Genomic DNA, 23876 nt, shown 5'->3' with positions numbered 1-23876 from the left:
TGAGATTATAACAGAAAATCTAACAATTGTTGGATCTAATCCATACGAGCTTGAGCGTCCATTTGCACTTGTTTCGTATGATCTCGTGGTTCCAGATCACGAAGATCCAGGAGCTCCATCAATTTCTTGATATCGTCAGCTTGACCACGAACTTCAGCTTGCAAATCTTTCAAACGCGTGTTTTTTGCCATGGTGTCAATGAAAGCACCAATGAAATAGTAATGTTCTCACAGAAATTAAGAACAATGAACAACAGTGAAATTAAAGGAATGATGAACAAGTTCAAGTACAACTCCAAATGAAAATGGAAAAATGGAACTCAGTAATAAAACAATAATGAAACAGAAATTAAACAACAATGATCAATGGGTTCACTAACAACCATAACATTTGTAGAACGTGCATCATGAAGAACAAAAAGGTGAATCAGAGAGGGTCAGAGACGACAGAAAAGATATTTCATAGGGATATACCACACGCATAATGAGCTCATGGCACAAAATTCTTCAATAAAACATTCTCTCTCCTTTGCATCACACTTTGCCTTCGGTCCCCCACTTGCAGGTCATGCTCGACATGGCTTTTCTGATTAACTAACCTTCCCTCCTTATCCAACTCACTATTTCTTCCTGCGCACATTACACAACCCCACCAGGCTCAGATCACAAATGTGTTCTTTCTCCACCACTTCCTTTTCCTCCTCCTCCTCCAAGCTCTTGTTCCACCAGCTTTTTGAGAAGAAGTCTTCCACCTACACATACCTTCTCGCTGATGCCTCGCACCCAGAAAAACCAACACTAGTAAGATTCTACGGATTTTCCTATTTTTGCGGGGGAAAGTTGTGTGAAAGGAAATAGAAATTGAATTTTTGAAAGTGCGGGATTGGATGTTTATGGGGTTTTTTGCGTGTGTGTGGGTGGGAGGCTTTTAGTGGATTGGATGATGGGTTTTTCCATTGAGTTTAATTTCTATATACATATTATTGGCTCTTCTACCTCTTTATGCTGTAGAACCTGCACAAGATCAAAGAAAAGAAAAACACAACAAAGCAACAAGCAAGAATCTACAACATGAGTTTACGTGGTTCGGCAATGTGCCTACATCCACGGGAAATGCAGCTCATCATCATCACATTGATCATGAAACATTACATGTTCAATACAAGCAGCAGCTAGCTTTGATCTCTCTTGGTTTCTCTATTCCAAAACCTCTCTCAATCTCCTAGCTCTCTTTCTCTATTGAACTCTATTTTTTCTACAAGAAAACTCTGTTTTTCAACCTCTAAAAAAAACTCTCTCTGCATTACATGATCAAGAGTATATATACACTCTAGCTATGCTTTGGTGCCAAGACCAATTTAGTTATAATAACTTAATTTAGTTATGATAGCTCCTCTTGAAACCTTCCCACTTGTGCCTTTAGTGATTTTGAGTCACACACCAGTATAAAAGTTTTTTCAATTGTTAGCTCATTAGAAATCACATTTGGTATGATTTTTAAGTTTTTTTTATTGAAGTTATCAAGTTAACAAACTTATCATAAGTGACGAGTTTTGATTGCATGATAGTGTAAAAATTCTTTCATTGATCAGTGCATAAGGCTGTTTTCTCTTTTGTTATTTTGGTGATTAATGATTTTTTGTTGTTGAAATTTCAGTTGATTGACCCAGTTGATAGGACAGTAGATAGGGACTTGTCGCTTATTGAGCAACTGGGGTTGAAGATTGTGTATACGATGAATACACATGTGCATGCGGATCATGTCACTGGGACTGGCCTTATCAAGGGGTACACTTGCTGAATTGTTACTTCCTTCTTATCCTTGGTTCTTTCAGTTTTTGAATGTTTGTGGAAATGTTTTCTCTAATGTGGTTGAGAAATGGTGTACCCTACTCCATTTAATGTGAAGTAGGTTGTGGATTGTGATGTTGACCCTGTAAATGATTTAAGGATAGATAGATACGCCCTTCAGTTTATTTTAGAGAGGCTTTTCCAATATTTGTGATTACTTTGCTCGGTGGTAACTTGGTGTGCTTTTGTTATCTACTTATTCTGTACAGAGCAAAGTTCCTTCTGTAAAATCTGTTATTTCAAAAGCAAGTGGTGCAACGGTAGATCTTTATGTGGAGCCAGGTGATAAGGTCCATATTGGTGATCTTTTTCTAGAGGTAATTCTGCAGCTGCTTGCCTAGTAGTAGATAGAAAAGTGGAAAAGCTGAATTGTTGTTTATTGCTTCTGATATGAAGAGATATATACAAAACTCCAGTAACATGTAACAAAATATTGTTACATGGGAAGATAGATAAGATTAGAAACACATTCTTGGCTAACAGATAAAAGTCCTAAGAATTCAACAATCAAAAGAAAGATAGTGCTATCTTCAGTTACAGATAATTTCTGATTTGATAAACTCATTCCTTAACTGCAATATGTTTAATAAGTGTTATAAATTGCTTTTTCACTGGAATTGTTTCGTAATGAAATGGAGTGTTCTATATATGCTGCTTGAACTGTCTATTTCTTTGTATTGTTTGATAAATGAATGCCGAGTATAACAAACTCTAAAATATAATTAGATGCAGCTTCTAGCATTCCAACATTATTTTAAGACATTACTACTGGTATTTCTAATAAGAACTCTGATTAGTCAAGTTGATGGATAGATCATTGATATGTCTATAGTTGCAGCTTAATCTTAAACTAAATTGTGCCAATGTTAAAAGCTGGCTAGTTATGCCAATAATCTTGTGCTGAGAAATAAGAGGCCACTTGAGGATGATTTCATATTATTTTTGCCATAGAGGAAATACAGACATGTATTTTTTAAAATGGTCCTTGACTCCTCATATACTTGGGATATTGTGATCCAGGCTAAGAACGAGTACTCCCTTATTTAGGGTTCCTCTGTTTCAATTATCAAGGATGTTTTCTCTTTACATTTATTTGTTAAATGGATCTTATTTTTTGTTGTGTGGGTGTGGAGGGCTCATTAAATGGTTTATTGTATCATCTACTTTGTATTATTTTACTTCTGTAATATATATTATTGTGTTTAATGTTGTAGGTTCGTGCAACTCCTGGTCATACCAAAGGTTGTGTTACCTATGTTACCGGAGATGCACCTGATCAACCTCAACCTAGGATGGCATTCACTGGAGATACCCTATTAATACGCGGATGTGGAAGGACAGGTTTTCAAATATATACTGTTTTCCCATTTTCTTTGGTAATGCTTCTCAATAGTGTTCAAAGTTGTTAGAACAAAGGAGAAAATGGGTGAAAGTTTGAAAAAAAAAAGGAGAAAAAAAAGGCTTCAAGTCCCACATCGCTCAGGATAAACACTTGAATAGTGTTTCACTCCCTATATATAGAGAGCCCCTTTCTTCATTTTTTCTTGTCCCAGTTGAAAAGAATTTCCTCAACTTTTCTTTCTCCCTCCCATATTTCAGTCGATGCATTTCCGGCAAACTTTTCCCTCTTTCTTTCTGTCACTCTAAAATTTTGGTTAGCTATAATAGTGACTTTTCAAGTCATATTTTCGGTTGGTTATAAGAGTGACTTTTCAAGTAATATTTTTGGTTGGCTATAAGAGTGACTTTTCAAGTCATATTTTCAGGTGGCTTTAGAGTGACTTTTCAAGTCATACAAGAGGGTGTAATTCTAGAAAGGTTCCCTCAATGTAGTGGGAATCTTATACAGTGATCTGGGTTGTTTTATCCTGGGGACTTCGTGGTTGATAGTCTGCTTGCACAAGTTTTGGCAGTGCCACGAAACGTCTTAAAGAAAGCGACATTGTCCACGACTCAGCCAGTAATTTTTTCGATTTGCCATAAATTAATTTTCCAACAATTTTAAGACGTTTTTGATTATGCTACGGCTACCGTAGATATTACTAGCTCGAACCGCAATGACCTCAACAAACCTTTTAAGTTTGAAGGGTATCATTTTAAACATTGGAAACAAAAGATGATGTTTTCTTTAACTATGAGGAAAGTTGTCTATGTTTTGAACACTGATATTCCAGTGATACATGGAGATGCTGAGAAGGAAGTGAAGGATAAAATGACTATGGAATTAGCTCTCTGGAATGAAAATGATTACCTATGCAAGAATTTCATTCTGAATGGGTTAGTTAATGATCTCTATGATTATTATAGCCCATATAAGTCTGCCAAATTAGTTTGGCTGGCTCTGGAAAAGAAGTATGATACTGAGGAAGCTGGGACTAAAAAGTATGCTATTAGCCACTACCTCAAGTATCAAATGATTGATGATAGATCAGTAGAGTCTCAATCCCATGAGATACAGAAAATTGCTCAAGAATCATACATAGCTGTGATAACTGAGATCAATATGATTGGAGGATCAGATGGATGGTGGGTAGACACTGGCGCCTCCCGCCATGTCTGCTATGATCGTGCTATGTTTAAAACATACACGAATGTTGAAAATAAGAAGGTACTGCTGGGTGATTCCCACACTACTACTGTTGCTGGAACTGGAGATGTTGAACTGAAGTTTACCTCTGCAAAAAGACTTTGATCCTAAAAAATGTGATGCATACTCTAGAGATGAGAAAGAATCTGGTTTCTGGTTTTCTTTTAAACAAGGTTGGGTTTACTCAGACCATAGGTGCAGATTTATTTACTTTGACCAGAAATGGAAAACGATATTTTATCACTTTTATTGATGACTGCTCTGATTATACATATGTATATCTTATGAAAAATAAAAGTGAAGCGCTTGACATGTTTAAGTTATATGTAACAGAAATTGAAAATCAATTCAATAAGAAAATTAAGAAACTTCGAAGTGATAGAGGCACAGAGTATGATTCCAGTTTGTTTAATGAGTTTTAAAATTTGCATGGAATCATACATGAAACGACTGCTCCATATTCACCTGAAATGAATGGTAAAGCTGAAAGAAAGAACAAAACTTTTATAGAATTAGTTGTAGCTACTATGTTGAGTTCTAGTGTAACATCTTTTTGGTGGGGCGAAATTTTATTAACTGTTTATTATGTGCTAAATAGAATCCCCAAATCAAAAAGCAAGAAATCTCCCTATGAGATATTAAAGAAAAGACAACCAAATTTGTCCTATTTGAGAACTTGGGGATGTCTGGCCTATGTAAGGATCCCAGACCCCAAGAGGGTTAAACTCGCAAGTAGAGCCTATGAATGTGTGTTCATTGGCTATGCTATTAATAGCAAAGCGTATAGGTTTTATGACCTAAATGCAAAAGTGATCATAGAGTCAAATGATGCTGATTTTTATGAAAATAAATTTTCTTTTAAATTAAGGAATAGTAGGGGTACTTCATCTAGTCACCTTCTTGCTATTAGTAGTGAAAATCTTGCACAACCACAACCAAAAATAGAGCCTCGAAGAGGTAAGAGAGCAAGAATTGCTAAAGACTATGGGCCCCATTATATGGCCTATACATTAGAGGAGGATCCATCAAACCTCCAAGAAGCTTTGTCCTTTTTGGATGCTGACTTGTGGCAAGAAGCCATTAATGATGAGATGGATTCTTTAGAATCTAACAAGACCTGGCATTTAGTAGACTTGCCTCCTGGTTGCAAACCAATTGGTTGTAAATGGATCTTGAAAAAAAAACTAAAACCTGATGGTACTGTGGATAAATACAAGGCTCGCCTTGTAGCCAAGGGTTTTACGCAAAGAGAGAATGTGGATTTTTTCGACACATTTTCACCAGTCACTAGAATAACATCTATTCGGGTGCTAATATCTCTTGCTACTATTCACAGTCTAGTGGTACACCAAATGGATGTTAAAACTGCTTTTTTAAATGGTGAATTGGAAGAGGAAATCTATATGGAACAACCTGAAGGGTTTGTGATTCATGGACAAGAAGATAAAGTCAGCAAGTTAGATAAATCTTTGTATGGTTTAAAACAAGCACCTAAGCAGTGGCATGAAAAGTTTGATAACTTAATAGTCTCAAATGGATTTAAGGTGAATGAAAGTGACAAATGTATTTACTACAAATCTGTAAATAATATTTGCACTATCATATGTCTATATGTCGATGACCTTCTCATATTTGGTTCAAATATTCATGTAGTGAGCGATGTGAAATCATTGTTGTGTAACAACTTTGATATGAAAGACCTCGGAGAAGCAAGTGTAATCCTTGGTATTAAGATTACCAGGTCAAAAGAGGGAATTTCTCTGGATTAATCTTACTACATTGAGAAGATCTTAAAGAAATATGACAACTTTGACTGTAAACCTGTTAGTACACCATATGATCGAAGTGTAAAACTGTTTAAGAACACTGGTGAAGGTATACGACAAACTGAGTACGCAAGTATCATTGGTAGCCTTAGGTATGCCACTGATTGTACTAGACCCGACATAACCTATGTTGTGGGATTATTATGCAGGTTTACCAGTAGACCTAGTAAGGAGCATTGGCACGCTATCGAAAGGGTAATGAGGTACCTTAAAAGAACCATAAACGTTGGATTGCATTATAAAAGGTTTCCCGTTGTACTTGAAGGATACAACGATGTAGATTGGAACACTCTTTCAGATGATTCTAAAGCAACCAACGGCTATATATTTACCATAGCTGGTGGGGCTGTTTCGTGGAAGTCAAAGAAACAGACTATCTTAGCTCAGTCCACTATGGAATCTAAGATGATAGCACTAGCAATTGCTAGTGAGGAAGCAAGTTGGCTGAGAAGCTTACTTGCAGATATTCCTTTATGGGAAAGATCGATACCAGCTGTGTTGATCCATTGCGATAGTACCGCGGCTATTGCAAAAATTGAGAACCGTTATTACAATGGTAAGAAATGATAGATACGTCGTAAGCACAACACTGTTAGAGAATTACTCTCAACAGGAGCTGTTAGAGTGGATCACGTACGCACTAATGATAATTTAGCAGATCCTTTGACGAAAGGATTAGCTAGAGAGAAAGTCCAAAACATTTCTAAAAGAATGGGACTATTGCCCTTATTGCGATGATCATTCATGGTGGTAACCCGACCTAAATGACTGGAGATCCCAAGAACTAGGTTCAATGGGTAATAACAAGTTATGAAGTGATATGAGATGAACATGCTGTTATAAGTGAAAGCAGCATGATTCCTGAAGTAACAAGAGGATGAGTTATGGAAAAAATTCGTAATTCTTAATGAGATCTATACTCTATGTTGAGTGGAGTACCTAGCCTACATGAGTACTCTTGATAGACTCACCTATGTGAATGTTGAAGTGGGGGCCGCTTCATATGAAATTTTGGGCAAAAATTTCTAGAGCGTTCACTATACCGGGATAGACGTGCATGACCTTTAACGCATGGGCTTTATAGAATACACATATGAAAAGGTTGTGTGTGGTTTGATGTCAGAGATAGAGTTCAAGACTTCGAGTCACTTTAGTAAAATTTGAATCTTACACACTATGCAAAGGTTCAAGTTGTATGACACCTTTGTTTATGCACAATTTTATGAAATCCTCGAAAATATTCTTTTCAAATTTCAAGTAGGGGATTGTTAGAACATAGGAGAAAATGGGTGAAAGTTTGAAAAAAAAAAGAGAAAAAAAAAGGCTTCAAGTCCCACATCGCTCAGGATAAACACTTGAATAGTGTTTCACTCCCTATATATAGAGAGCCCCTTTCTTCATTTTTTTCTTGTCCCAGTTGAGAAGCATTTCCTCAACTTTTCTTTCTCCCTCCCATATTTCAGCCGATGCATTTCCGAAAAACTTCTCCCTCTTTCTTTCTGTCACTCTAAAATTTTGGTTGGCTATAATAGTGACTTTTTAAGTCATATTTTCGGTTGGCTATAAGAGTGATTTTTCAAGTCATATTTTCGGGTGGCTTTAGAGTGACTTTTCAAGTCATACAAGAGGGTGTAATTCTAGAAAGGTTCCCTCAGTGCAGTGGAAATCTTATACAGTGATCTGGACTATTTTATCCTAGGGACTTCGTGGTTGATAATCTGCTTGCACAAGTTTTGGCAGTGCCACGAAACGTCTTAAAGAAAGCGACATTGTCCGCGACTCAGTCAGTAATTTTTCCGGTTTGCCATAAATTAATTTTCCAACAAAAGTTGTATCTGAAAAATGATGTTACATCAATTTTATTGAATGACATTAGGCTTAGGTTTTGGTCTTACCAGTTATTTCCAATATCATCTCAAATTTATTCATTGGTGCCTAATTGGCTAATTCCATTAATTATTATGCAGGGTGGGAGTTCAGAGCAGCTTTATAAATCAATCCATTCATAGGCATGACCTTGACAGTGATTGTGTATTATGTTAAACTTAGAAAAGTAGGCCAAGAAGTAAAAGAGATAAGATGTTTCTGGTTTATTAAATTTGGGTATTAATACTAAATCACTCTCATCTTCTTCGGAAATAGATTTTAACACTGTCGAAGAGTACGCTAATCTATCCAGCTCATGACTACAAAGGATTCACGGTAAGGACACCCTTAAGCTTTTTCTTGCTAAATTTGTTGCGAGTTGCTTATAGAAATTACTGATTTTAGGTGAGCTCTGTTGGAGAGGAGCTGCAAAACAACCCACGCATAACAAAGGATGAGGTAATGTTGGATAATATCCATATTTATATGAAATTAAAGTGGTTAATTATGAGAAAAAGACTCTTTTGGATATCCTAATGGAAGATTATACATGTGATTATCATTTAGAATGCATAAAACAAACCAATTTACATCATAGTTGCTGCCATAGTCAGTAATGTCTAAGCTCTTGCCAAATGTAATTGAGAAAAGATCACATCTGAATAGATAAACTCAGTCCTATCATGAGCAAATTTGTATATAGTATATTTGTAGGTCATATCCAATTGACAATTCCTCAACATTATTAAGAGAATGATGGGCATAGTATTACATGCTTGTTTATCCTTCATTCAACTATCTGCTAGGAGATGCTATTTGGTCAAATATGCTAATGAAATGTGAAGGCATTTTTTTCCTTGGTAAATTCTACCGTGCCGCCTTTAGTTGAAGGGTTTTCAATACCTTCATGAACAAACCAATAATATAATGTCATGTGTACTAATTTTTTAATTTTAATATTTTATTAAATATGATTTAAAAAATTAACATGTTTACAAAATGATCCTAAATTAATTTGCAAAATTTAAAACTAATTTGCATTTCATCCAATCTCGTTGCTCATGCATTCTTCGTCACCACCTTTTCTCCCTCTCTGCTGCCACCTTCACTACCGATCTCGTCTTGGTCTCGACTGCCGCCAAAATCAAAGAGACATGACGGCTCTAGCGGCGCCCCAAGACCGCTCTAGTGGCTTCTATGTTTCCCTCTTGGTACCCGTCCCTCTGATCCTACGACGTTTTTCTTCTGGTCCTACGTTTTCTACCTGTCGCGTTTCCTTCACATGTTGCACACCGTCTTCGTCGTCCTACGACGTCGTAAGCTCGTTTTCTTTCAGCTCTTTTACCATGCCATTTCCGCATTCATGTCTTTTCTGTGGTTGAAGTTCTCGCAATCATTCCAAGTTCTCACGATCCTCTTCACCACGCTTGTGTTCTCCGTTATGTTGGATTACAGGCTGGACGACAGTCGCGGCGCATGGTGCATGACTTTTGTTAGTAAATGTTTTATAATTTAAAATTTATAAATATATATTACTTATATTAATTCTATTTTATAAAATAAAATATTTAATTTAGAATCTGTTACTTAAAATTAGATTTTTTTTTATCTTTCTATAATGTTGTTTTAAGGGTCAATGCAATTTGGTATGTTTGGTTTCCAACCGTCTTATTTTTGTTATTGTTGCAAAAGGGGTCTATGCCTATGTAGATCTCCTTCTCCCTCGCTAGAAAATACGTACGCACACCAACAATTTGATTTCTTTCTCCCTAAATTTTTTTCTTTCTTTCTCTTGTAAAAACTTATTTTTGAGAGAAGAGCATTGGTGTTCAGAAGGTTCGAAGATCCTTTCGTTATATACGATCAAAACTAACGAGTTGTCGTATCTTGAAAGATGAGTACAATCAAATTTTCCTACCATGAGGTATTTTCTGTCTAAGGATAACGTTTGCGCATTTCAACCCAGACTAATTATTTTCTTTCCTACTTTATTTTTTCTTTGTGCTTATTGTATGATATAATACACTATTGATTCATATTCTATCAATTAAATTTATTTTACTACTATTATTTTACTATTTAATTCAAGGCTTTGCAATCTCTTGTTATTTATTTTATTTTAATTTTCTAACACCTTTCACTCGTGCTCAACTGCCAGATTGCGCTGCTTGGGTGCAACTTGGTTTGCCACGTGACGTTACTCTTGTCGCATTTTTTGACAGGTGGGTGTAACGGGATTGGCGCGTGGGTCTTCAATTCCGTGCTCAATGGTGCTATTTTGTTGCTGTTTCTTAATTTTTTACGTGAGAATGTAGCAAGAGGAGGAAGAGTAAGGGTGTCGGTGATCGTTGTGAGAATGGTAACATTGCTCATTCCTGCTCCTCTGTCTTAGGCGCTGGAAAAGATGCACATAGTAATAAATTGAAGTCCAATTAAAAGCACAGATTCATTGAAGGTTGAGTCATGGGTACTACTGCCAATGGCTTGCAAGGTTTTAGGTTCTTCTTCTCTGTGGTCCACACTTTGTGGAATTGGGCATTCTCATTTGTTATTTTTATTTTTTGTAATTTAAAGCATATGTGCAGGTTCTATAGAAGGCAAATGTGGTTGTAGGAAGATAGAGTTTTGTTGAGTACTCTTTTTGATGAAAAAATTGTATGTCATATAATCGTCCTTGATCTCTTTCACAGATTGATTATTGAAGCCGTCTCGATCAATTCTAATCAACTCATTCCGTGCTACTTAATTTTGCAAATTGCATTCTCATGGTATTAGATAGGTGGATAAGGTTTTTATTTGTCAAAATAGGTTTACTATTTTAATTTTACATAACAAGCTTTTTAATTTTTAAAATATTCAAAAAATAAAAAAATACTGGGACGACACCAAACCCGTCAAGTATTGACGGCACCGAAGCAAGCACCATTTTCCTTTTCTTTTATTCCTGCAATGAGATTTTTAGAAGTAGTCCTTTTAATCATGAGGAGAAAATTTGGATATATAACATGTAGCTAAAAGAAATTTTAACATGTGTGTGCAAGTTACATTTTTTATTCTACTTCTGGTTAGCCCCTACTCGTGTAGTATCTCACAATTGAAAATGTTGGTCCCTTCTTTTCCAGGAAACTTTCAAGAACATCATGGCAAGTAAGTGCTAGCAAAATTCTATAAAAGCTTAGTCAAATTTATTTGTTTTTATATGCATTGTTGCAAAGTGTGACACCCTCTACCCCATATATATATATATATATATATTAATAAAAGGAAAAAATCATAATTAATTAAAAGTTTTTAAAACATATCTAAATAAAATCCTTTCAACAGGATAAAAGGCTCACATTCACTTTCTTTTACATCATATTCAAACTTGTCCAAATAAATAATAAAGTGATTTCGGCTCAAAGAAGGCCGCTTAAGACTTCATACAATTAATATAAAAACTTATACCTCAATGTCACATCCTATCAGAGCATTGTGTCCTGACGTCCTTCAGCACAAGGTTCCTTAGAGCAATTCACCTAATCATATGCTCCCTCGAACACAAAGTTTAAGATCATCACAGGATCCAAACACATACAACACGCATAGAGTGAGTTATCATATTCCCAACTAATAGAGAAATAAGATAACTAGATATACATATCATATAAATGAGATACAACTTACTTAAACATAACTCATGTAATTCCACCACTTTGTCATTTAAAATTCATTTTTCAATCATTAATCACATTACACATGAATTACACACTCCAATCAAGACATAATAACACATCAATTTCATAATAAACAATTAGCAAGTGTATGCAACAGTTATATGCTAAGACTCAAGCCTATATACAATGTGGTATCATGTCAGTGAAAAATCACCCTGCGGCGCTTAAGAGTACATAACAAGACACACCACAACATAGGTATGTCAGGTTACTCTCACTAAGTAAAATCATAGGAAGGCCAGTCAGAGTCACGCTGTTTTGCGAGAATGCTCCAACCATGTGGGATCAACACAGGCTTAAAGGAGCATTCAAACCGAGTGTATTTACCCCCAAGGCATACACTCCGAAGAGCCCGTTAGGGCCTCTCCCTCCTGATTCAGGTCCAACCCCTAAAATAATTTTTTGCATGCAGACACTGCTCATAAATTATACAATATCCATGACCTCACACTCATGTTTTAAACACGTTTAACACATTACGCTACAATTTAACACTGGTTCCTAAATAGGAAACATACACTTTCTCTTTAACACTGGTTCCTAAATAGGAAACCTACACTTTTTCTTTAACACTGCACATCAACACTTTTCTCAAGATAACATTGGTCGTTGTATAATTCACAGCTCACAACACAAGTAATGTCACATCAAGTGTTAACCACACACTTATTCATAACTAAAACTTGTTCACAATTTCACATTTCATAATGTCACAATCCACCATCACATGTTTACATGTATATCACATATTAACACATATTCAACTTTGCACTTATACTCCAATCTCAATAACAATATTATAATCTCGAAGCAACATGTTATTCCACAATTTATAGACACTGCTCATGAATTATACAATACTCGCGATCTCACACTCGTGTTTTAAACACGTTCAACACATTGCGCTACAATTTAACTCTAGTTCCTAAATAGGAAACCTACACTTTCTCTTTAACACTGTGCATAAACATTTTCTCAATATCAACACTGGTCGAGTTATTGTATAATTCACAGCTCACAACATAATTATTGTTACATAAGTGTCAAACACACACACACTTATTCACAACCAATATCATGCCCACAATTTAACATCTCATAATGTCACAATCAATCATCTCATGTTTACATGTATCTCACAAATTGACACATTACACTTTGTACTACTCAATCCCCATAATAATATTATAATGTCATTATAATAATTTATTACACCTCATAACTCATACGCATCACACAGTAATTATATTTGCATGACACAAAACATATATATATATATATATATATATATATATATATATATATATATATATAGTGAATCAAGCTACATTATTTTTAATCAAAAATGTTTTTATAACAATTAATTTAATATTACATCAGAAGAAATTACCACTAGGCATTAACCTTACAACTTTTTTTAATTTATTATTTTAGTATTACAATAAATATATACACATAACATGTTGATCATCGTTGTGGAAAAAATTAGAACAAGATAATAATGTGTATAAAATAAGTCATTGAATAATATTATTTTCAGAATATAATTCACGTTAATAAAAAGAACTCAATTTTTTTAAGGATTCACACTCAACACAAGAACACATCAATTTCACAGTAATTTCTCATTGGGACATCAACTGGTTCATCAAACATATATAATTCTCAGTTATAATTATAAGGATAAAATAAAAAATTATGGAAACACCCAAAAACTCATTCCAATTGATACTCTAAGGATCCCTACACATGTTCTCACTAATCCCCAATTGTGAATAATTCATCCCTTACCTCGATGTAGTCACTTAAGCGTTCTCCATTATCAATTATGACGTTTTTGGCACTCTCTAGAGCTCCTCCTCCGGTTGTTTTGTTAGGGTTCCCAAACGTTAGAGAGAAGGAGAAGGGATTGAAGCCTTCATTCCATGGTCCTAGGTGCGATGCATTTTTCTCCGTTCACATGCATTCTTTTGTAAATCCCAACAGTGAAGGTGTCTAGAATTAAATCGCGAACCACATATCAAAATTTCACTACAATCCAACGGTTAACGAGTTCGGGATTGTAGTTTTACCGAAACAATTCTGAGTTTCTGCGAGAAAGAAAAAGTTACAATGCGAAGGGTATTTCTATCATCTCCAACATCTTTTCGCAATTTCCAACGGTGAGAAGGCTCAAAATTGAGTTGCAAACCTGATGCTTAATTTCACGACAATCCAACGGCGAATGAGTCCGAGATCGCCATTTTTCTGAGATAGATTTGATTATATGCGGGAAAAAGAGAAGATTTTGGAAGGAGGAGAGGAAAAAAACGAAAATGAGAATAAAAACAGGCATAGTCAGTGTGAAAACTCACCTAACACGTGATGTAAGCTCCATTGGAGCTTGTAGGCCTAAGATCTTCTTCATCAATGGATTCCTTTGCTTCTTGGAAGATGAATGGCAGCGGAATGGAGAAGGAAGAGAGAAAGGAGACGCCACTTCAAGGAAAAGATGAGTCTAGAAGAAGCTCACCACTATAGGAGGCCATGGATAAGAGCTTGGAGGAAGAAGGAGATGAATAAAGGGAGAGGGAGAGAAGAGCACGAAATTTTGTGCTCTAAAAGAGCTCTGAAATCTGAAGTTAATATTCAAATGATCAAAGTTCAAAAAAATGCACACACATGACCTCTATTTATAGCCTAAGTGTCACACAAAATTTGAGGGAAATTCAAATTTCACTTGAATTTAAAATTGAATTTCTGGAGCCAAACTTTGGAGCCAAAATTTCACTAATTATGATTAGTGAATTTTAGTTATGGTTCAGCCCACTAATCCAAGATCAATTCCAAGATTCTCCACTAAGTGTGCTTAGGTGTCATGAGGCATGAAAAGCATGAAGGACATGCACAAAGTGTGACTATATGATGTGGCAATGGGGTGTAGTAAGCAAATGCTCACCTCCCCCTCTAAAATTTAATTGGATTGGGCTTCTACCAATTCAATTAAATTTATTTCCAACCACACACATCAAATATCCACTTAGTGCATGTGAAATTACAAAACTACCCCTAATACAAAAACTAGTCTAGGTGCCCTAAAATACAAGGGCTGAAAAATCCTATATTTCTAGGGTACCCTACCTACAATATGGAGCCCTAAATACAAGGACCAAATATAATGACATCCTAGTCTAATATGTACAAAGATAATTGGACCCAACCTTGGCCCATGGGCTCAGAAATCTACCCTAAGGTTCATGAGAACCCTAGGGCCTTCTTCAGCAACTCTAGCCCAATCTTCTTGGAGCCTCTTGCTCATGGTTCTAGTGATTGGTCCCTTCCTAGGGAGGATTGCATCATCCCCTTCCCCTTGAAGAGGATTTGACCTCAAATCTGTTAGTTCCTCCTCCTCAATATCAGCTCCACCTGCAAAAGGAGTTAAATCAGAAATGTTAAAAGTGGTGCTGACTCCATACTCTTCTGGGAGGTCCAACCTATAGGCATTGTTATTGATCCTCTCCAAAACCTGAAAAGGTCCATCCCCTCTAGGGCTAAGCTTGGATTTCCTTTTAGTAGGGAATATATCCTTCCTAAGATGGAGCCAAACCCAATCACCCTCATTAAGAACTAGCTCTTTTCTTCCTCTATTGCCTTTAATTGAATACACCTTTGTTTGGTTCTCTATTTGGTTCTTAACCCTCTCATGCAACTTCTTTACAAATTCTGACCTAGATTCCCATTCTTTATGTATAAAAGAAGTGTCCAGTGGGAGGGGAATGAGGTCTAACGGTGTTAGGGGATTGAACCCATAGACAACCTCAAAAGGGGACTGCTTGGTGGTTCTATGAACCCCCCTGTTGTAGGCAAATTCTACATGAGGAAGATACTCATCCCAAGACTTATGGTTACCTTTCAGAAGAGCCCTTAAAAGGGTGGATAAAGACCTATTCACTACCTCTGTTTGCCCATCAGTTTGTGGATGACAAGTGGTAGAGAAAAGAAGTTTAGTTCCTAGCTTAGCCCATAAGGTTTTCCAGAAGTGGCTAAGGAACTTAGCATCTCTATCTGACACAATGGTCCTAGGCAAACCATGGAGTCTCACAACTTCCTTGAAAAAGAGTTTTGAGATGTGGGAAGCATCATCCACCTTGTGGCATGGTATAAAGTGTGCCATCTTGCTAAACCTATCCACCACCACAAAGATAGAGTCTACACCTCTTTGGGTTCTAGGAAGCCCAAGGACATAGTACATACTAATGTCTACCCAAGGTGCAGATGGGATGGGTAAGGGTGTGTATAGCCCATGAGGCATCACCCTAGACTTGGCTTGTAAACAAGCCACACACCTAGTGCAATGCTTATGGACATCTTTCTTCATATGGGGCCAATAAAACTTTTCTTTGAGTAAGACAAGGGTCTTGTCTATCTCAAAGTGGCCCATGAGCCCACCCTCATGGCTCTCTTTCACAAGTAATTGCCTAATGGATCCTTGGGGTATGCAAAGCTTTCCCTCTTTGAACAAATACCCCTCAGCCAAATAGAATCCATCTTGGGCCTTTTTCCCACAACTCTCATAAATGGGAGAGAAATGTTCATCTAAAGCATACAAGTCCCTAATATTATCAAATCCTAAAATTTGAGCTCCTAGGGATCAAAACAATGTGTGTCTCCTAGAGAGGGCATCAGCTACCACATTTGTTTTTCCCTTTTTGTATTTGATAACATATGGAAATTGCTCTAGGTACTCTACCCATTTTGCATGCCTCTTGTTTAACTTGCTTTGCCCTCTAATGTACTTAAGTGATTGATGATCACTATGAATGACAAATTCCTAGGAAACAAGGTAATGTTCCCAAGTTTGGAGGGCTCTTATTAAGGCATAAAGCTTTTTATCATAGGTGGGGTAGTTGAGGGTGGCACTATGAAGTTTTTCACTAAAATAAGCAATAGGGTGCCCACCTTGTAACAATACAGCTCCAACTCCCACTCTAGAGGCATCACATTCTAGCTCAAAAGTTTTAGAAAAGTCAGGAAGAGCTAGAACGGGTGCCTTAGTAAGCTTTTCTTTGAGCAAAGCAAAGGCATGCTCTTGTTTTTCACCCCAGGTAAATGCCACATTCTTCTTCACCAGCTCATTGAGAGGTGATGCAATTGTAGAGAAATTAGGAACGAACCTTCTATAGAAGCTTGCTAACCCATGGAAGCTCCTAATATCTCCCACACTTTTTGGGGTGGGCCATTCTTGGATGGCCTTGATTTTCTCAGGGTCCACTTGGACCCTATTTCTACCAACTACAAAACCTAAGAAAACTATATTATCTACACAAAAGGTACACTTCTCTATATTTGCATAGAGGGTGTTTTTCCTAAGGACTGAAAGAACTTGTTTGAGATGTCCTAAGTGATCATCTAGGCTCCTACTATACACTAAAATATCATCAAAATAAACAACTACAAATCTACCTATGAAATCCCTTAAGACATGATGCATAAGCCTCATAAAGGTGCTTGGTGCATTAGTGAGCCCAAAAGGCATCACTAGCCATTCATACAAACCAAACTTGGTCTTGAAAGCAGTTTTCCACTCATCACCCTTTTTCATCCTGACTTGGTGATAACCACTTTTAAGATCAATTTTTGAAAAGATATTGGCACCATGCAACTCATCAAGCAAATCATCAAGTCTAGGAATGGGGTGCCTATACTTTACAGTGATGTTGTTGATGGCCCTGCAATATGTACACATTCTCCACGTACCATCCTTTTTGGGCACCAACAACACTGGCACAACACATGGGCTTAGGCTCTCTTGGACCCAGCCCTTCTCCAACAATTCTTTAACCTGACACTCTATCTCCTTAGTCTCCTGAGGGTTAGTCCTATAGGCTGGCCTATTAGGAAGGCTTGCTCCTGGGACTAAATCTATTTGGTGTTCTATTCCCCTTAAAGGAGGTAGCCCAGGGGGTATCTCTTTGGGAAATATATCACCAAATTCATGTAAGAGTTCTTGGACCTTTGGGGGTAAGGTCTCAAATGTAGGAATTGTGGCAGTGCTAAGGGATGTTTCCCTTGATAGGAGAAGGTAGAAAGATTGTTTAAGAAGGAGTGCTCTTTTAATATCACCTTTTGTTGCAAAATGATTTTCCTTCTTAACAATCTTCTTGGAGGAATCCTTTCCCTCTTTTTCCTTCCCCCTGGCCTTTGAAGACAAGGCCTTACTATCCTTCTTTTTCTTTTGTTTTTCTAATTTTTCTTCCTCATCCCTCTTATCTTTCATAGTTAGTTGATCTTTGGCCACCTGTGAAGGTGTTTGAGGATGCAACACAAATTTAGTGCCAAGATGGGTGAGGGTAATCTCATTAGTTAGGCCATTATAAATGATCTTCCTATCAAATTGCCACGGCCTTCCTAAAAGAATATGTCCTACCTCCATGGGAACTATATCACAATTAACTTCATCCTTATATGTCCCAATGGAGAAAGGTACCTTCACTTGTTGGTTAACTATCATTTCCCCTTGCTCATTGAGCCATTGAAGTTTGTAAGGTTTTGGGTGGGGAATGATAGTGAGGTTCAACTTGGAAACTAATCTTGTGCTACAAAAATTGCAACAAGATCCACTATCCACAATGAGAGAACAAGTTTTATCTAAAATTTTGCATCTTGTATGAAAGATGTTCTCTCTTTGGGATTGAGATAGATCACAAGATTGACCTCCAAGGAGCCTTCTAACCATTAAGAGGTCACCTTCTTCATGGGGGTAGACTTCCTCACTAGACTCTTCACCCCTTACTTCATCTTCACTTCCACTAGAGGAAGGGCAAGAAGTAGTCTCCTCTTGACTACTATAAATGTCTTGACCCCTCATGATCATGGTTTTCTTTGTGGGGCATTGAGAGGCAATGTGACCTCTCCCAAGACATTTGAAGCATTTAATGTTGCTAGTCCTTTCTTGGGAACTAGTCTTAGGGGTGTATTTCTCTATGGTCTTACCCTTATCTTCCTTGGGTTTTGAAGGTGCAGCCCCTAAAGTTCCATGGGCTTGGTCCTTCCTTGGATAAGAGTGAGAACCATAAGATTTTGAAGAAGGCTTTCTTTTAAGTTGTTGCTCCACTCTTATACAAAGTTGGACTAGCTCATCTAGGTCCCTATATGGAAGGAGTTCAACCTTGTCCCTCACTTTCATATTAAGCCCACTAAGGAACCTAGCTATGCTTGTTCTTTCCTCCTCCCTAAGTCCAGCTCTTAAAAGGAGTAGTTCCATTTGTTGTCTATATTCTTCAACACTCATACTCCCTTGTCTAAGCCTTTGGAGCTTGTCCATAAGCTCCCTTTCATAGTAGGAGGGAATGTGCCTCTTCCTAAGGGCACTCTTAAGATCATTCCAATTCTCTACTGGAGGATCCCCATGTATCCTTCGTTCTTTAACAAGGGAAGTCCACCAATAGAGGGCATACCCTTGAAAGCTAAGGGTAGCCAATGGAACTTTTCTCTCTTCGCTAATATGATGGCAAACAAAGAGTTGTTCAACCTTCATTTCCCAATCTAAGTAGGCCTCAACATTATCTTTTCCGTGGAAATATGGGAGGCTAATGTTAACCTCTTGAGGCCTTCTATCCTTTTCTCTTCTTTGGGAGTGATGTTTAGTATGTGAACTATGACGCCCTCTATAATAGTCGCTAAGTTCTTCACTTAAACTCTTGCAAGAGTCATGACTACTATAGGAGGCATGTTTTTCTCTTTTCATTTCTTTCATTATTTTTCTTCTTTCTTCCTCTCTTATTTTCTCTCTTTCATCTTGACTTATTTCTTCCACTCTTTTTTTTACCTTTTTCTTTTCTCTCTTGTTTTTCTTTCCACAACTTAAGGGATCTCAACTCATCTAATATCTTATACAAGGGGTCCTTAGGAGTAGAACCCTCACCATTAACACTAGATGAAGAATGAAGACTCATGTTGGTTCCTAAGTTATGGTTCTTTCTTGTTGGGAGTTTGAAAACAAAAGGTAAAAGAAACTATGGTTGAAACTAGCCAAAATAAACACTAAAAGAGGTGTGAAAGATAAGGTAAAAACTAATTGGTAAAAGGCAAGCTATCTAGGCGGTTTGACAATGGAGGGTAAAAGAAATAAGCTATGAAAGTAAGCAAGAAATTAAAGTGCAAGAAATGCAAACTAGGCGGATCCTAAGAGTGTTTGGATGACCTCATTTAAGGTTCCCAACAAAACACTCACTATCCTAAGGGAAAATTGCCTAAAATTATTACACACAAATGGAAGTAGGGTGACCTAGCGGAGACTCCCAACTTACTTCCAATGAAAGGCCTTTTTGTTACAAAATTTGAAAGCAAAGCAAATTGCCAATTACAAAATTACAAAGAAAAAAAAGTCCTCAATTGTGGTGGTTATTCTCTCTTTAGTGTTTCACTCAATTTGGAGTGCTTCTTAGTCCAATAGCTCTTAAGGTGGTTGGCCCCTTTCTTCTTGACTCAAATTCTTCAAGATATGGCACCAATCCTGCTTTCCAATTTCCTATATGGCAACTCACAACCAAGGAAACAAAGAGACAAGCAATAACCAAAGACAAAAAAAAATGAAATGAAAGCTAAACCAATAGAGTTTTAACAAGACAAATTTTCAAGGATTATTCAACAATTAAAGCAATGAAAAGCACAAAAAAGCAAGCTAGGACTCAAAGAGAAACCTAGAATGGCTCTAGAGTAGAGTAGAAAAACTAAAAAAAAAAGACTCAAGAAACCTATAATTTTGGCACTTGTTTTCACAATAATTTTCAATTTAAATTTCAGAACTAGGATTGATATAAAATAGGCACCAATTATAGAACAAATTTTGAGCCAAAACAACAAGCACACTTTCCTTTCACTTTTTTTTTCCTGGACACTGATTTGTCTGCCAACTTGTGCGATTTTTCTTATTTTTTACTTTAATCCAAATCGCTTGGTTCTTTTTTTATAATTTTGGTCCAGATGTCTAGAAAATTCAGTAAAACTTTCAGCTCAAAAAACGTAGTGACCAATTCCCAGTAATTTATACAAGTTCGTATGTTCAAGCTGCCAGCACCAACGATTTCAACCTAGAAATCAAGAGTAGTGTTTATGTTGCTTAAGGCTTGGATAGTTACAATTTGTGTTTGCTTATGCTCAATTATATTGAATAACACAATTCAAGAGAACTTAAGACTTATTTTGATTCACAAATCTAGCCACAACTCAGCACCACAACTCAACTTCATCATAGGCATCATGTAGGAAACTTAGAAAACAAAAAAAAAAAAGAGTTCAACAACAAGACTACTTCTAGGAATTGATTTAGAACATGTTATGAACTAAATAACATGCATGAATTAGACTCAAAATTCAAAAGATAGGCTAAGAATGACAAGAATACATGAACAAATGTATCTAGAATTCAATCAACAAAATAAAAATTCAACACAAACTTAGAACATAATGTGACAATTACTATGACTAAACATGACTCTAAGACAACATGGATTAAGTGATTTACACTTAGATTTTTGTGTTTTTTTTTCTAATCAATATTTTGGAAGAAAATTTAGATCTAAGGTTTAGCACAAGAATATTATGAATGAAAAATGATAGAACCTAAAATCAACACAAAAACATGATTCAAGAGTATATCTACAAAATTTTAACCATAGAAATGCAAGAACAAGTGTAGATCTAAGATTTAATCGGTTTATTTTTTTTTTGAATCTACTCTAAACAGCACCAAACCACAAGACAATGGAGGATATACATGGAGAATAATATGAAGAACAAGGAATTAAAGAGAATTCACCGAACAAAAAGATAGAGGAAGAAAAAAAACATCACCTAGATGAAGATGCTCTTGATACCACATGATGTAAGCTCCATTGGAGCTTGTAGGCCTAGGATCTTCTTCATCAATGGATTCCTTTGCTTCTTGGAAGATGAATGGCAGCGGAATGGAGAAGGAAGAGAGAAAGGAGACGCCACTTCAAGGAGAAGATGAGTCTAGAAGAAGCTCACCACCATAGGAGGCCATGGATAAGAGCTTGGAGGAAGAAGGAGATGAATGAAGGGAGAGGGAGAGAAGAGCACGAAATTTTGTGCTCTAAAAGAGCTCTGAAATCTGAAGTTAATATTCAAATGATCAAAGTTCAAAAAAATGCACACACATGACCTCTATTTATAGCCTAAGTGTCACACAAAATTTGAGGGAAATTCAAATTTCACTTGAATTTGAAATTGAATTTGTGGAGCCAAACTTTGGAGCCAAAATTTCACTAATTATGATTAGTGAATTTTAGTTATGGTTCAGCCCACTAATCCAAGATCAATTCCAAGATTCTCCACTAAGTGTGCTTAGGTGTCATGAGACATGAAAAGCATGAAGGACATGCACAAAGTGTGACTATATGATGTGGCAATGGGGTGTAGTAAGCAAATGCTCACCTCCCCCTCTAAATTTTAATTGGATTGGGCTTCTACCAATTCAATTAAATTTATTTCTAACCACACACATCAAATATCCACTTAGTGCATGTGAAATTACAAAACTACCCCTAATACAAAAACTAGTCTAGGTGCCCTAAAATACAAGGGCTGAAAAATCCTATATTTCTAGGGTACCCTACCTACAATATGGAGCCCTAAATACAAGGACCAAATATAATGACATCCTAGTCTAATATGTACAAAGATAATTGGACCCAACCTTGGCCCATGGGCTCAAAAATCTACCATAAGGTTCATGAGAACCCTAGGGCCTTCTTCAGCAGCTCTAGCCCAATCTTCTTGGAGCCTCTTGCTCATGGTTCTAGTGATTGGTCCCTTCCTAGGGAGGATTGCATCAACACGTCTCTATTTATAACTAGGGTACTTTCAACTTATTATTACAAAAAAAGCTTTTTGAATTCCCCGTAAAAATAGATTGCGCTAATGAAAAAGCTTTCAATGTTGTAAAATATCCCTTCTTTTTTCATATAGTGTTCCGAATCCTTTTTTTTGATATAGAAGTGTGCTTTTTTGGAACTGCCATATAATTAGTATAGCTTTTGATTGTTATAGAATTCGATGTGAAAGACATTTTTATGAAAATATATTTATCTTTAATTAGCCATATATTTTATCTATCTTAATTCCCATTTTTTACTATTTCAAGTAAAACATTGAATATTATAATCCTTTTTCTAAAATTTTCCAAACATAGATATTGTTTATTGTAATAAAAAATACTAAATTAGTTAAAAAAAATGAACTAATGTTTCTTATTTGTTGGTTTTTATTTTATCTTTTTTGTAAAGAAGGGGTTCGATTAATAAAAAGTAAACATAGAATTAATTAAAATAGAATGATCTATTATTAATTATTCTAAATCTTTGTACAATATAATCTCTAATAAAAAATATAGCTCCATGAGCAAAAGCCCCTATCATAATGAAGCCCGCTATATATTGATGATGAGTATATAATGCAGCTTGAGTAGTAAAGTCTTGCGCTATAAATGCATAAGCGGGTAAAGAGTACATGTGTTGAGCTACCAAGAAAGTAATAACCCCTAAAGAGGCTTGAGCACGACCTAATTGAAAATGAATTGAATTATTGATTGTGTCATAAAAACCCTTATGTCCACGCCCCAATCTACCCCCCGGAGGAGTATGTGCTTCCAAAAGATCTTTTATACTGTGACCAATCCCAAAGTTGGCTATTTATTTATTTTTATTATTTTATAAAAAAAAATTTATTTTATTTTCTATCAAATGAACAAATAAAATATTTTTTTCTCAAACTATTATTTTAATTAATAAAATTATTTTTCCTTATTTATTTAATTACAAAAATTTTATCATTTTTTTTTAACTCAATTTATTTTAAATGAATTTTTTTTAATTTAATTCACGAAAAATAAGATGTTATATAAAGACAATTGCTAATGGAAGATTTGGTTTGTGCAACAGATTCATATCCTAAAATGATTGACATAGCTGTCCCAGCTAATATGGTTTGCGGAATCCAATCCAATCTAAAGCAAGCTGAGGCTTCATAA

The 23876-nt window shown here is 36.1% G+C and overlaps 1 protein-coding gene across 1 annotated transcript; it reads left to right on the top strand.

Annotated features, from left to right (window-relative positions):
* Nucleotides 1-641: 641 nt before the first annotated feature.
* On the top strand, nucleotides 642-23876 carry GLYII-10 (putative hydroxyacylglutathione hydrolase; the record flags this gene model as incomplete). Its single annotated transcript, XM_014767780.3, is given in 11 exon segments — nucleotides 642-800; nucleotides 1657-1787; nucleotides 2062-2167; nucleotides 3065-3191; nucleotides 6171-6178; nucleotides 8231-8272; nucleotides 8406-8465; nucleotides 8535-8588; nucleotides 11252-11276; nucleotides 16145-16153; nucleotides 23788-23876. Coding segments are annotated over 11 exon segments (810 nt in total), but the record flags the coding sequence as incomplete, so codon positions are not given.

This window comes from Glycine max, chromosome 15 (assembly GCF_000004515.6).
Source record: "Glycine max cultivar Williams 82 chromosome 15, Glycine_max_v4.0, whole genome shotgun sequence".
NCBI lineage: Eukaryota > Viridiplantae > Streptophyta > Magnoliopsida > Fabales > Fabaceae > Glycine > Glycine max.
The sequence above is the reverse complement of the archived record's forward strand: the minus strand, read 5'-3'. Positions and strand labels throughout refer to the sequence as shown.